The sequence below is a fragment of the Salvelinus fontinalis genome, chromosome 36 (assembly GCF_029448725.1).
Source record: "Salvelinus fontinalis isolate EN_2023a chromosome 36, ASM2944872v1, whole genome shotgun sequence".
In the NCBI taxonomy this organism is placed as follows: Eukaryota; Metazoa; Chordata; class Actinopteri; order Salmoniformes; family Salmonidae; genus Salvelinus; species Salvelinus fontinalis.
Genome location: NC_074700.1, coordinates 22981216 through 22997392, shown reverse-complemented (window position 1 = coordinate 22997392; position 16177 = coordinate 22981216). Strand labels below are relative to the sequence as shown.

The 16177-nt window shown below is 41.1% G+C and overlaps 1 protein-coding gene across 2 annotated transcripts in view; it reads right to left on the bottom strand.

Moving 5' to 3' along the window:
- Positions 1–781: 781 nt before the first annotated feature.
- senp3b (SUMO specific peptidase 3b) overlaps positions 782–16177 on the bottom strand; it is a 28371-nt gene continuing 12975 nt past the window's right edge. Inside the window, exons 6-12 of one of the 2 annotated variants that reach the window (XR_008756410.1) lie at positions 8205–8252; positions 4507–4584; positions 2536–2673; positions 2149–2232; positions 2004–2054; positions 1481–1644; positions 782–998 (exon numbers count right to left, since the gene is read on the bottom strand). Coding sequence is in view for 1 of the 2 variants with exons in the window: in XM_055901069.1 (XP_055757044.1) it covers positions 1534–1644; positions 2004–2054; positions 2149–2232; positions 2536–2673; positions 4507–4584; positions 8205–8252 (510 nt within the window). In the remaining variant the exon portion in view is untranslated. Of the gene's footprint in view, positions 1645–2003; positions 2055–2148; positions 2233–2535; positions 2674–4506; positions 4585–8204; positions 8253–16177 lie in introns of both variants that reach the window. The other variant, XM_055901069.1, reaches the window with a different exon arrangement.

The window sequence follows — 16177 nt, the reverse complement described above, 5'->3', positions numbered from 1 at the left end:
ATCCGTAATTTATTTATTTTTTAATCAAGAAAATCATGCTGTCTGGTTTGCTTAATATAGGGAATTTGAAATGTATACTTTTGATACTTAAGTATATTTTAGCAATTACATTTACTTTTGATACTTAACTCAAAGTATTAGTTTTTAAATGTACTTAAGTACTATTTTACTGGGTGACTTTCACTTGAGTCATTTTCTTAAGGTATCGTTACTTTTACTCAAGTATGATAATTGGGTACTTTTTCCACCACTGCCAAATATTGCATCTTCTTAAAAAATCATGAAAAACCATCGTATTCCTCAATTTAAATCGATTCGCATTATACATGACAGAAATAGTTAACGTTCATTCATCTCTTCTTTGCCCTGTTTGTTTATCATTGTCGGTTGCCGCCTAATCTTGTTGAATTACCACTTGTGTTATCCTTGATGATTTTCTTAAATTCTATGTGGAGGCGTCACCGGCTGGAGCACCCTTATGTATGCATTTTTTTTTTTTTTTTTTTTTAATTTAGTCTAATAAATTCAATAAATGCTTTAAAAGATAAGTCAATTATGTTTTATCAGACTTCTGCTCAAAACACACACAAAAAAACTTTTTGATATCTATCAACAATGTGCTTTCAGTTACTAAAAGAAAGAGGGAAATATGAAGTAATACCACTGTGAAGAATATGTGCTTCCCTGGTCAAAAGTGATGCACTATAAAAGGGGCAGGCTGCCATTTGGGATCCAAAGTTGTTTGTAGCCGACATGGTCCAACCCATATGACGTCAACATGAACTGGTCAGATAGTTTTTATTTGAATCAAAATATGAAACATAATCATCACTGCCCTCAAAACACCATGAACAATAAGCATTAGCAACATGTTTATTTTTTTTACTGACAAGAGAGAGGAACAAAAAACAAGAACTTAAGTAAAGAAGCTAGAATAACCACGTTTCCACTCCAATCTTGTCTGTTTGGGGGGCTCCTGCGTCGATAAGGTGATAAATCTGTTGAGAGAAACAGAGAGAGAGAGTCTCCCAAGTCCAAATAAAATGTATTTAAAAGAAAAATGTAAAATACAGTTTCACTGTCAGAGAATAGCAGACATGTTTTACGTCTCAAAAGGAACCCTATTACCTATACCTTGTACTGCATTTGATCAAGGCCCATAAGGCTATGGTCAAAAGTAGTACACTACATAGGGAACAGTGTGCCATTTAGGACGCACACTTAGACTTGGCCTCTGTCAACCACAAGGCAACAACCATGAACATGAAAATTAAAAACTAGGGGGGGGGCTCAAGGGAGAAAAACAAAGAGGGCAGAAAACACATGGGGAGAAAATATAAAAATGCCCTCCTGACTTATAGTAGTAAAGTCTCTGGATGTCGTTGCCAAGAGGAAAAAATGTTCCTTTGAAATGTAACACTTTTTTCCTTTCTTTCAGTCACTAGCTTGTTAACCATAGCTCGTTAGAACCATCCCTCACTTCCTCGTTAGAATCTGCCGCTTCTTCGCTAAGTATCCTCAGAGGGCGTGGTGTCACAGCGAGAGCTTGCAGTGACACAGTTCTTTGTACATGAGTCTTCTCAGTTTGGGCATATCCTGCTGGCCGAAGCTGAACGGCTGCCCCAGGGCCAGGGTCTTGCAGTACTGGAAGGAACACGGAGAGAGAGGTTAGAAATTGTGCAGGGTTGCCCAAACTCTGTCCCAGGCCCTGCCTGGGTGCAGGTTTTGTTTTTTTCCCTAGCACTACACAGCTGATTTAAATAATCAAAGCTTGATGATGAGTTGGTGTTCTGTATTGTTTCATGTGGACCCCAGGAAGAGTGGCTGCTGCATTTGCAAAAGCTAAATGGTGATCCTAATACAATCCTGATTTAAAGGAGTGTCTAGGTCTTGGGGCTAGGGCTTGATTTGGAATTCAGCACAAGAGTGTGACGTACATGGACAGCTATGAACCATGGCTCTAGATCCAAGAATGAACATCTAGGATTATAATTAGGACCCACCTGAAGAACGAACGCTCCGCAGTCACTGTCATTGTTCTGGCGACCAACATTCTGAAACACACATCGAAATGTTTTGGTAAAACAACATATTCCCCGACAGTCAAACAATCAACTGGTTGTTAATTCCTGAGAAATCTTGACATACCATTTTGAAATAGCCTTTCCACCCTGTGAGGAAATCTCTCTGGTCTTTCTTGACAGCCTCCGCCTGCAGGTACTTTGCAATATGCTGAGGAGGTGGTGGAAAAGAGCAGATCATTTATAGAGACCAGTTCTTGAAGTGGGCTGATGCTGTCCGCAACTTCACTTGTTCTCAACTAGCCTACCTAGTTAAATAAAAGGTGAAATAAAATAAAAAATAAAAATAAAATTTAACTGCTTTAATACTGGCTCCTAAATATAAAATACCTAACACCCAAAATGAGTACTGTCAACTATTTCAGTCCCACTTCAAAACACAGACTAAATCAATATAAATGATTTTTAGGACTTGTTCTAATCTGACAGTCATAAGTGGCAGTCAGGCACTCACCTTCGGGCAGCGTCGGTTAAGTGTGCGTTGGGAATCGAAGTAGGTGATGGCCCTACGGGGGATGTCCACGCTGACCAGGGACCAGTGGACCTCCAGGTGGATGGGGATCAACAGCAGGTCCTTCTGGAATATGTCCACCTGATAGAGTAGAGTGAGAGCTTTATGATGAATAACAACACGTAATATGTGCTAGTTTCATCTGAGAGGAGGAAGAGAGAAAGGGTTGAAGTGAAAGTGTTGTCTGTCTTGGTTTGCTCTTGGGGAAGGGGGGGGGGGGGTGGGGTGTTATAAGGCTTGGTGTTCTGTTCGGCACTTTAACAAAATACATTTGTAAAGACGACTACACACTAGTACAAATCAACGTGCGGTAGGAAACAACGCTACGGCAGACGGCAAAAGTTGAAATATTTTAACTCTGACGGCAAGTCCCGTCTACTGTGACGGCTGACGGTATTTACCACCAGCCTCAAACGGCATTTACCGTCATGCTCTAATAGAAAACATTGAAATCCGGTTTACTGTCTAGCTTGTACCATCTAAACGCACCATTAGGGTTAGCTAAAATGACATCAAAAGCTGAATTCCTTCTAGCCAAATCAGGAGAAAGCGTGAACGCAGTTCCCCCACTACCATAAATTATGCCGGTGAGATTCACATTTGGGGAATTCGCAGGTGTCAACACAAACTGGAGTGCAATGGCTTCGCCTGGGTAAACCTGCCAGTTAAGTACACTGAAAAAATATATAAAAAACGCAAGATACATACATTTCAAAGATTTTAGTGAGTTACAGCTCATAAGGAAATCAGTCAATTCATTAGGGACTAATCTATGGATTTCACATGACTGGGAATACAGATATGCATCGGTTGGTCACAGATACATAAAAAGGTAATGTATGGGCGTGGATCAGAAAACCAGTGACCACCATTTCCCTCATGCAGCGCAACACATCTCCTTCGATTAGAGTTGATCAGGCAGTTGATTGTGGTCTGTGGAATGTTATCCACTCTTCAATGACTGTGAAGTTGCTGGATATTGGCGGGAACTGGAACACGCTGTCGTACACGTCAATCCAGAGCATCCCAAACATGCTTAATGGGTGCCATGCCTGGTGAGTATGCAGGCCATGGAAGAACTGGGACATTTCCAGCTTCCAGGAATTGTGTACAGATCGTTGCGACATGGGGCCGTGCATTATCATGCTGAAACATGAGGTGATGGCTGCGGATGAATGGCACAACAATGGGCCTCAGGGTCTCCTCACGGTATCTCTGTGCATTCAAATTGCCTTCGATAAAATGCAAATTGTGTTCTCCGTAGCTTATGCCCGCCCATACCATAACCCCACTATGGGGTACTACATTGACATCTGCAAACTGCTCACCCACACATGATCTTCAGTTGTGAGGCCGGTTGGACGTTCTGCCAAATTCACCAAAACAACATTGGAGACGGCTTATGGTAGAGACATTAACATTAAATTCTCTGGCAACAGCTCTGGTGGACATTCCAACAGTCAGCATGCCAATTGCACGCTCCCTCAAAACTTGGAGTCATCTGTCGCATTGTGTGACAGAAGTGCACATTTTAGAGTGGCCTTTTAATGTCCCCAGCACAAGGTGCACCTGTGTAATGATCATGCGGTTTAATCAGCTTCTTAATATGCCACACCTGTCAGGTGGATGGATTATCTTGGCAAAGGAATAACACTAACAGGGATGTAAATACATTTGTGCACAAAATAAGAGAAATAAGCTTTTTGTGTGTATTGAACATATATGGGATCTTTTATTTCAGCTCATGAAACATGGGACCAACACTTTAAAATGTTGCATTGATAATTTTGTTCAGTATATTTTTGTTCAGTGAGGTATGCTACAATTTAAATGAAAAATGAATTTACAAAGGATCATGAAAAGCCAGCGTAAGGGGAAAAATAAAACATTTATGGGATAAATAGGGTTTCTTACGTTCTTTGTCCATCGTTTGACTCCATCGTAGCCTTTCGTCCTCAACTTGTCGTAAAAGAAACTGTTGAAGAAGTGAACCTGAGAGAGGGAGAAAGACGGATGGTACAGGTATTCTCATTCACTGAATATAGTGCCTTCAGAAAGTATTAATACCCCTTGACTTAATCCACATATTGTATTTATTTTCTCACCCATCTACCACAATACTCCATAATGGCAAAGTGAAAGTGTTTTTGAAATTTTCACAAATGTATTGAGAATGAAATACAGAGCTCATTTACATACAGTACAAATCAAAAGTTTGAACACACCTACTCATTCAAGGATTTCTTTATTTTTACTATTTTCTACATTGTAGAATAGTGAAGACATCAAAACTAGGAAATAACACATGGAATCATGTAGTAACCAAAGTGTTAAATCAAAATATATTTTATAATTGGGATTCTTAAAAAGTAGCCACCCATTGCCTTGACAGCTTTGCACACTTGGCATTCTCTCAACCAGCTTCACCTGGAATGCTTTTTAAACAGTCTTGAAGGAGTTCCCACATATGCTGAGCACTTGGTGGCTGCTTTTCCTTCGTTCTGCAATCCAACTCATCCCTAACAATTGGAACCAAAAATCTCAAATTTGGACTCAAACCAAAAGGACAGATTTTCACCGGTCTAATGTCAACTGCTTGTGTTTCTTGGCCCAAGCAATGTTGAGATGTGTGTTACTTGAACTCCGTGAAGCATTTATTTGGGCTGCAATCCAAGGTGCAGTTAATTCTAATGAACTCATCCTCTGCAGCCCAGGTAACTCTGGGTCTTCCTTTCCTGTTGCGGGCCTCATGAGAGCCAGTTTCATTATAGCACTAGATGGTTTTTGCGACTGCACTTGAAGAAACGTTCAAAGTTCTTAAATGTCTGGATTGACCGACCATCATGTCTTAAAGTCATGATGGACTGTTGTTTCTTTTTGCTTATTTGAGCTGTTCTTGACATAATATGGACTTGTTCTTTTACCAAATAGGGCTATCTTCTGTATACCACCCTTACTTTAAAGTCACAACACAACTGATTGGCTCAAATGAGTTAAGGAAAGAAAATCCACAAATTAACTTTTAACAAGGCACACCTGTCAATTGAAATGCATTCCAGGTGACTACCTCATGAAGCTGGTTGAGAGAATGCCAAGGGTGTGCAAAGCTGTCATCAAGACAAAGGGTGGCTACTTTGAAGAACCTGAATTTAAAAAATATGTTTTACACTTTTTTGGTTGTGATGTCTTCACTACAACGTAGAAAATAGTAAAAATAAAGAAAAACCTTGGAACGAGTAGGTGTGACAACTTTTGAATGGTAATATAAGTATTCACACCCCTTTGCTATGACACTCCAAATTGAGCACAGGGGCATCCAATTCCCTTTGATCATCCTTGCAATGTCACTACAACTTGAGAGTCTACCTGTGGCCAATTCAAATTGTTTGGACATGATTTAGAAAAACACACCTGTCTATATAAGGTACCACAGTTGACAGTGCATGTCAAAGCAGAAACTATAACATGAAGTCCAAGAAACTGTCCATAGATCTTCGGGATACAATTGTGATGAGGCATCTGGGGAAGGGTATAAAATAATTTCTAGAGTATTGTAAGTTTCCAAGAGCACAGTGGTCTCCATCACTGGGAAAGTAAAAAAAATAATATGGACCTAGCCAGACTAAAGATGGCCATCCGACCAAACGTGCAAGAGTGACCTTGGTCGGGGAGGTGACCAAGAACTAAATTACCATTGATTGTAGATCTACAGAGTTTTAGAGTTCCTTGGCTCAGATGGGAGAACCTTCCAGTAGGAAAACCATCTCTACAGCACTTCACCAATCTGGGATTTATGGGAGAATGGCAAGACTGAAGTCACTCCTGAGAAAAAGCCACATGACAGCAAGCCTGGAGTTTGCATAAAGGCACGTGAAAGACAAAAGAGTGTGGTCTGAAGAGACAAAAAAGTGGAACTCTTTGGCCTGAATGCAGAGCAAAACCAGCCACAACTCATCACCCATCTAACACCACCCCCCCCATGAAGCATGGTGGTGGCCAATGTTCCCTCTAAGCTGCCACAGAAGAAATATCAGACTTAGTATGCAAGACATTTTGTTATAGGCAGAATGCATCGAAGTAGGATTCCATTGCATTGACTCAGCACAGCTAAGCGCCTACTTTACATAGACCGCTGCGGAATAACCGTTCAGAGCTACAGTATTCCCATTTGCAAATAGACCATTGCCATATATAGATCTGTGTCATTTATTTGAACTGGACTGTGTTTACAGCATGAGCGGTGGTGAGTAGACGCGCTTGTTTTGAGATCAAAGCGAAAGCTGCATTTAGCCCCGTGTGCACAATTCATATCCTTTGCTAGTTAGTGAGTTATTAGCCCAGTCATAGACCATTTGTAGTAAGCAACATTTCTAGACATCTTTGAAAAGCTAGTCAGATAAAGAGCTTTTTTTGTCTTAAAGGGGCAGTGTTGTATTTTGAGACAGGCTTGAATAAGCTAAGTAGCCAATAGGCAGAGGGTAGCATAATTTGCCTGATTCCCTGTAATAACGGTATGGGAATTATAATGTATTTTATTTTGTAAAGTGGTTTCTTGCATCAAACACCATTTTCAGTCACCTTGTCTGAAGGACAAGTGGATGAGCAGGTTAATGTCAAGCACTGCATGACTTTTTCAAAAGTCTCATGGAATGTAGGTCTACATTGAACACCACACATTGGCTGCTACTGTAGGCGGAATGATAGACCACCTATTTCCATGTTACATTTTTATGGGATGCATTTTCTCAATTGTTTTTCATGGTAGGCCACTCTGGTAGGCCTACATTATGATCAAATAGTAGTCAAGTAGGCTACTTTGGCTGTCTGAAACTAACTTAAAGCGGGTAAAGACTGTGTTCACAGTAAACACGCGCTGGAAGTTCCACAGAGGTTTGCGCTCAGCAGACTTGAAATTTGCTCAGTGCTGGAAGAAAATTGAGGGAACATTGGTGGCAGCATCATGCTATGGGGAAGCTTTTGAGCGGCAGGGACTGGGAGACTGGTAAGGATGGAAGGAAAAATGAATGGAGTCAAATACAGGCAAATCCTTGATGAGAACCTGCTTCAGAGTGCAAATGACAAACTGGGGTGAAGATTTACATTCCAACAGGACATTGACCCAAAGCAACGCTAGAATGGCTTCAGAACAAGAAATGTGAAAGTCCTTGAATGGCCCAGCCAAAACCCAGACTTGAATCACGTTGAAAATCTGTGGAGACTTGAATATTGCTGTTCACCGCCGCTCCCCATCTAACGTAAAGCTTGAGAAAATCTGCAAGGAAGAAAGGGAGAAAATCCCCAAATCCAGATGTGCAAAGCTGCAACGCCGCCAAAGGTGCTTCTACAAAGTTAATACTTATGCAAATGTAGTAATTTATTGAAAATTAAGTATATAGAACTATCAAAAAACATGTTTTTACTGTCATTATGCGGTATTGTGCGTAGATGGGTAAAAAAAAATCTAGTTAAACAATTTTGAATTCGGGCTGTGACAACAAAATGTGGAATAAGTCAGGGGGTATGAATACTTACTGAAGGCACTGTATATGGTTTTTCTGTGGGGGGGAAAACATTATGGATTTTGTGGAAGTATGTTGTAAATGTTTTCCTACCTTCTCGGGCACCGAGTCCATCACAAGGTCACCATACATGTTCATGACCTGAAGAAACATTTTATCACCACAATGTACAATGCCTTTCTTTTAAACTGTTTAAAGGCCCAGTGCTGTCAAACATGATGTTCCTGTACTCTATCTACACACACACTTACAGTATGGAATAATACTGTGAAAATGTTACCCCTTTAGTGTAAAAGCAGTAAAAAAAAAAAAAGAAAAAAAAAGAATTGTCAGTTTCTGTGGGATGGAGTTTTGTCCTACCTGGGGACATCACCAGGCAGTAAATGCATTAATAGATCAATATGAGAGTTCCAAACCTCTCTGCCAACAGCTAGTTTTCCCCTCCCCACTCAGAACACTCCCAGACAGTCGTAGCAAAACTCTTGCTTGAGAAATTGCTATTTGTTTCTTTTTGACTATTTTAATCAAAACACGATCACAGTAACCATGTTTTCATCCACAGTTTTTATGCAAGTAAAGTTATACGGTATTTAAAAAAAAAATCACAACAGCTGTGATGGAAACAGGTAGTTTCGGTACAATTTTATAAACGCAGACATAATTTGTTAGTTCGACATGGTGGGATCTTTTTGTGACGGTAAAATTAACTATGCGAGAAATGGTGGTGTTAATGCCTTCATGGGCAAATATAGATTATAATAACCATCATATAGAAGTAAACTGGGAGTTACACAATGATATTTATGGTGTGTGTGGTCCTCCCACTGTCCATGTTATCTGGGATCGTTGGGACATCCCTATCCCATTGAAGTTGAAATTAAAAAAAATGTAATAGGGACACTTCTGGATTTGGGCAATGAAGCTCTTTATCTACTTCCCCAAAGTCAGATGAACTCTTGGATACAATTTGTATGTCTTGGTGTCCAGCATGAAGGAAGTGAAAGGTAGTTTCATGAACCAATGATAACTAGCGTTAGCGCAATGACTTGTAGTCTAGGTTATCTGCTAGCATGCAGATACCATAGACCTCCAGTCATTGCGCTAACATTATTTAACAATTGAGATAGTTAGCGTAATTACAAAAATGGTATCCACGAGTTCACCCGACTCTGGGGAAGTAGAAAAAGGGCCTCATTACCAAAATCCTGAACTATCCCTTTAAGGTAAGGGTTAAGGTGGAGATGAAGGTTAGGGTTTAGAGTCAGGATGTCCCAAGGATTCCGAATAGTACTGCCCTTCCTCGCACTACGACTACAAAAACCATGCATTTTGTTAAGAACAGATTAAATAAATTAAGAACTTCACAGGGTGGTGATAGTCAGCGGTGATGAGCATGACGCTCTTTTAAAAACAATAAAAAGATCAATGCTTGGCTGCCATTTGCCCAAAAAATATTCTTGCTCTTATCCATAATAACCTCATCGTGTAGACCAGGGCTTTCCCAAACTCGGTCCTGAGGCCCCCCCTGGGTGCACGTTTTGGATTTGACCTAGCACTACACAGCTGATTAAAATAAAAGCTTGATGAGTTGGTCATGTGTGTTGTGCTTGGGCAAAAACAAAAATTTGTACCCAGGAGGGTCCCTGGGACCGAGTTTGGGAAGACAAGTCTACCCATACAGCATTTTGAGCTGTTAGTTATAGAGTGCATGTGCCATGACCAAAATAGGCAATTTGTGTTAAATAGCCAAAGGAAGAGTTGAAAATACAATGGAAACACATTCAACTTTAGATTTTTATTCTGCATTTTCTTTTTTAAATAAAAAGTACATTTTCAACAAGTCCATTTGGTGGAAACACACTACTGGTAAGAAAATGTGCATATTTTCTTAATGCGAATACTGAAATCTGCATAAAAATCTGACGCCAATTGGATGGAAACCTAACCAGTAAATACATATACCAACAAGAAGCCATGGATTACAGGCAACAACCGCATGGAGCAAAAGGGTAGAGCTGCCACTTTCAAGGAGCGGGACTCTAACTCGGAAGCTACACCATCTAACAGGCAATACAGGACTAAGATTAAATCGCATTACACCGGCTCCAACGCTCATCAGATGTGGCAGGGCTTGCAAACTATTACAGACTACAAAAGGGAAGCACAGCCGCGAGCTGCCCAGTGACACGAGCCTACCAGACAAACTAAATTACTTCTATGCTCGCTTTGAGGCAAGCAACACTGAAACATGCATGAGAACATCAGCTTTTCCGGATGACTGTGTGATAACACTCTCCGTAGCCGATGTGAGTAAGACCTTTAAACAGTTCAACATTCACAAGGCCAGATGGATTACCAGGAAGTGTACTCCAAGCATGCGCTGGCCAACTGGCAAGTGTTTTCACTGACATTTTCAACCTGTCTCTGACAGAGTCTGTAATACCAACATGTTTCAAGCAGACCACCATAGTTTCTGTGCCCAAGAACACAAAGGTAACCTGCCTAAATGACTAGCGACCCGTAGCACTCACATCTGTAGCCATGAAGTGCTTTGAAAGGCTGGTCATGGCTCACATCAACACCATCATCCCAGAAACCCTATACCCACTCTAATTTGCATATCGCCCCAACAGATGATGCTCTCTCTATTACACTCCACACTGCCCTTTCCCACCTGGATAAAAGGAACACCTATGTGAGAATGCTATTCATTGACTACAGCCCAGCGTTCAACACCATAATGCCCTCAAAGCTCATCACTAAGCTAAGGACCCTGGACTTCCTGACGGGACGCCCCCAGGTGGTGAGGGTAGGAAACAACATCTCCACCCCACTGATCCTCAACACTGGGGCCCCACAAGGGTGCGTTCTCAGTAGAGGTCGACCGATTAAACGGAACGGCCGATTAATTAGCGCCGATTTCAAGTTTTCATAACAATCGGTAATCAGTATTTTTGGACACTGATTTGCCGTTTTATTTATTTTTTACACCTTTATTTAACTGGGCAAGTCAGTTAAGAACACATTCTTATTTTCAATGACGGCCTAGGAACGGTGGGTTAACTGCCTTGTTCAGGGGCAGAACGACAGATTTTTACCTTGTCAGCTCGGGGATTCGTTTTTGCAACCTTCCGGTTACTAGTCGAACACTAACCACCTGCCTTACATTGCACTCCACGAGGAGCAGCAAGAAGCCAAGGTAAGTTGCTAGCTAGCATTAAATTTATCTTATAAAAAACAATCAATCATAATCACTAGTTAACTACACATGGTTGATGATATTACTAGTTTATCTAGCGTGTCCTGCGTTGCATAAAATCGATGTGGTGCCTGTTAATTTCTCATTGAATCACAGCCTACTTCGACAAACGGGTGATGATTTAACAAGCGCATTTGCGAAAGAAGCGCTGTCTTTGCACCAATGTACCTAACCATAAACATCAATGTCTTTCTTTAAAATTAATACACAAGTATATATTTTTAAACCTGCATATTTAGTTAATATTGCCTGCTAACATGAAGTTCTTATAACTAGGGAAATTGTCACTTCTCTGGCGTTCCGTGCAAGCAGTCAGGGTATATGCAGCAGTTTGGGCCGCCTGGCTCATTGCGAACTGTGTGAAGTCCATTTATTCCTAACAAAGGCCGTAATTAATTTGCCAGAATTGTACATAATTATGACATAGCATTCAAGGTTGTACAATGTAACAGCAATATTTAGACTTGGGGATGCCATCCGTTAGATAAAATACGTAACGGTTCCGTATTTCACTGAAAGAACAAACTGTTTTGTTTTCGAAATGATAGTTTCCGGATTCTACCATTTTAATGACCAAAGGCTCGTATTTGTGTGTTATGTTATAATTAAGTCTATGATTTGACAGAGCAGTCTGACTGAGCGATGGTAGGCGCCAGCAGGCTCTTAAGCATTCATTCAACAGCTCTTCACAATGCTTCAAGCATTGCGCTGTTTATACTTCAAGCCTATCAACTCCCAAGATTAGGCTGGTGTAACTGATGTGAAATGGCTAGCTAGTTAGCATGGTGCACGCTAATAGTGTTTCAAACGTCACTCGCTCTGAGACTTGGGAGTAGTTGTTCCCCTTGCTCTGCATGGGTAACGCTGCTACGAGGGTGGCTGTTGTCGATGTGTTCCTGGTTCGAGCGAGGAGAGGGACGGAAGCTATATTGTTACACTGGCAATACTAAAGTGCCTATAAGAACACCCAATAGTCAAAGGTATATGAAATACAAATCCTATAAATAACTACAACCTAAAACTTCTTACCTGAGAATATTGAAGACTCCTGTTAAAAAGAACCACCAGCTTTCATATGTTCTCATGTTCTGAGCAAGGAACTTAAACCTTCGCTTTCTTACATGGCACATATTGCACTTTTACTTTCTTCTCCAACACTTTGTTTTTGCATTATTTAAACCAAATTGAACATGTTTCATTTTATTTGAGGCTAAATAGATTTTATTGATGTATTATATTAAGTTAAAATAAGTGTTCATTCAGTAATCTTGTAATTGTCATTATTACAAATACATTTATATTTATTTAAAAAAATAATAATAATAAAAAAAAAAATAATAAAATATATATATATATATATATATTTTTTTTTTTTTAAATCGACCGATTAATCGGTATCGGCTTTTCTGGTCCTCCAATAAATCGGTATCGGCGTTGAAAAATCATAATCGGTCAACCTCTAGTACAGGTGCATCAAAGCTGGGACCGAGAGACTGAAAAACAGCTTCCATCTCAAGGCCATCAGACTGATAAACAGCCATCACTAACATTGAGTGGCTGCTGCTGCCAACATACTGACTCATCTCTAGCCACTTTAAATATTAAAAATTGGATGTAATAAATGTATCACTAGCCACTTTTAAACAATGCCACGTTATATAATCTTTACATACCCTACATTACTCATCCATTTTTTTCTTCTTTATTTAACCAGGTAGGCTAGTTGAGAACAAGTTTTCATTTGCAACTGCGACCTGGCCAAGATAAAGCAAAGCAGTTCGACACATACAACACAGAGTTACAGATGGAATAAACAAACATACAATCAATAATACAGTAGAAAAATCTATATACAGCATGTGCAAATGAGGTAGGATAAGAGAGGTAAAGCAATAAATAGGCCATAGAGGCAAAATAATTACAATTTAGCATTAACACTGAAGTGATAGATCTGCAGATGATGATGTGCAAGTAGAGATACTGGGGTGCAAAAGAGCAAAAAGATAAATAACAATATGGGGATGAGGTAGTTGGGTGGGCTATTTACAGACTGGCTGTGAAAAGGTACAGTGATCGGTAAGCAGCTGACAGCTGATGCTTAAAGCTAGTGAGAGAGATATAACTCTCCAGCTTCAGCGATTTTTGCAATTCGTTCCAGTCATTGGCAGCAGAGGACTGTAAGGAAAGGCAGCCAAATGAGGTGTTGGATTTGGGGATGACCGGTGAAATATACCTGCTGGAGCGCCTGCTATGGGTGGGTGTTGCTATGGTGACCAGTGTGCTGAGAAGGCGGGGCTTTACCTAGCAAAGGCTTACAGATAACCTTGAGCCAGTTGGTTTGGCGATGAATATGTAGCGAGGGCCAGCCAACGAGAGCATACAGGTCACAGTGGTGGGTAGTATATGGGGCTTTGGTGACAAAACGGATGGCACTCTGATTGCATACTGCATGTAGTCTGAGTAGAATGTTGGAGGCTATTTTGTAAATGACATGGCCGAAGTTAGGGATCGGTAGGATAGTCCTTTTTACGAGGGTATGTTTGACAGCATGAGTGAAGGAGGCTGTGTTGCAAAATAGAAAGCCAATTCTAGATTTAATTTGGAATTGGATATGTTTAATGTGAGTCTGGATGGAGAGTTTACAGTCTAACCAGACACATAGAATATGTGGACAACTACAAATACCTAAGTCAGAACCGTCCAGAGTAGTGATGCTGGACGGGCAGGCAGGTGCGGGCAGCGATCGGTTGAAGAGCATGCATTTAGTTTTACTTGCATTGAAGCGCATCTGGGGGTTAATCAACAGTGTCCAACGAAGGGCCAGAGGTATACAGAATGGTGTCGTCTGCGTAGAGGTGGATCAGAGAATCACCAGCAGCAAGAGCGACATCATTGATGTATACAGAGAAGAGAGTCGGCCCGAGAATTGAACCTGGTGGCACCCCCATAGAGACTGCCAGAGGTGCGGACAACAGGCCCTCCGATTTGACATACTGAACTCTATCGGAGAAGTAGTTGGTGAACCAAGCGAGGCAATCATTAGAGAAACCAAGGCTGTTGAGTCTGCCAATAAGAATGTTGTGATTGACAGAGTCGAAAGCCTTAGCCAAGTCGATGAATACGGCTGCACAGTAATGTCTCTTATCGATGGCGGTTATGATATCGTTTAAAACCTTGAGCGTGGCTGAGGTGCATCCATGACCAGCTCGGAAACCAGATTGCATAGCGGAGAAGGTACGGTGAGATTCAAAATGGTCGGTAATCTGTTAATTTGGCTTTCAAAGACCTTAGAAAGGCAGGGTAGAATAGATATAGGTCTGTAGCAGTTTGGGTCTAGAGTGTCTACCCCTTTGAAGAGGGGGATGACCGCGGCAGCTTTCCAATCTATGGGAATCTCAGACGATACGAAAGAGAGGTTGAACAGGCTAGTAATAGGGGTTGCAATAATTGTCAGATAATTTTAGAAAGAGAGGGTTCCAGATTGTCTAGCCTGGCTGATTTGTAGGGGTCCAGATTTTGCCGCTCTTTCAGAACATCAGATATCTGGATTTGGGTGAAGGAGAAGTGGGGGAGGTTTGGGCGAGTTGCTGTGGGGAGGTTAGGGCTGTTGACCGGGGTAGGGGTAGCTAGGTGGAAGGCATGGCCAGCCGTAGAAAAATGCTTATTGAATTTTTTTATTGATTTATCGGTAGTGACAGTGTTTCCTAGCCTTCCTGGCCAGCTGGGAGGAAGTGCTCTTATTGTCCATGGACTTTACAGTGTCTCAAAACTTTTTTGAGTTTGTACTACAGGATGCAAATTTCTGTTTGAAAAAGCTAGCTGTATATATTGGTTCCTAATTTCCCTGAAAAGGTGCATATCACGGGGGCTATTCGATGTTAATGCAGAACGCCACAGGATGTTTTTGTGCTGGTCAAGGGCAGACAGGTCTGGAGTGAACCAAGAGCTATATCTATTCCTAGTTCAAAATGTTTTGAAGGGGGCGTGCTTATTTAAGATGGTGAGGAAAGCACTTTTAAAGAATTACCAGGCATCCTCTACTGACGGGATGAGGTCAATGTCATTCCAGGATACCCCGGCCAGGTCGATTAGAAAGGCCTGTTCGCTGAAGTGTTTTAGGGAGCGTTTGACAGTGATGACGGGTGGTTGTTTGACCATAGACCCATTACGGATGCAGGCAATGAGGCTGTGATCGCTGAGATCTTGGTTGAAAACAGCAGAGGTGTATTTGGAGGGCGCGTTAGTTAGGATGATATCTATGAGGGTGCCCGTGTTTACGGATTTGGGGTTGTACCTGGTAGGTTCATTGATAATTTGTGTGAGATTGAGGGCATCAATCTTAGATTGTAGGATGGCCGGGGTGTTAAGCATGTCCCAGTTTAGGTCACCTAGCAGCACAAGTTCAGAAGATAGATGGGGGGCAATCAAATCACATTTGATGTCCAGGGCACAGCTGGGGGCAGAGGGTGGTCTATAGCAAGTGGTAACAGCGAGAATTTTTTCTGGAAAGGTGAATTTTTAGAAGTAGAAGCTCGAATTGACAGAACTCTGCAGGCTATCACCGCCCCCTTTGGCAGTTCTATCTTGGCGGAAAATGTATGTGTGTGTATATACACATGTATATACTGTACTCTATACCATCGAACAGCATAGGCAAGAAGCAGTAGGCCATCGCTCATCCATATATATTTTATGTACATATTCTTATTCATTCCTTTACACTTGTGTGTATAAGGTAGATGTTGTGAAATTGTTAGATTACTTGTTAGATATTACTGCATGGTCGGAAATAGAAGCACAAGCATTT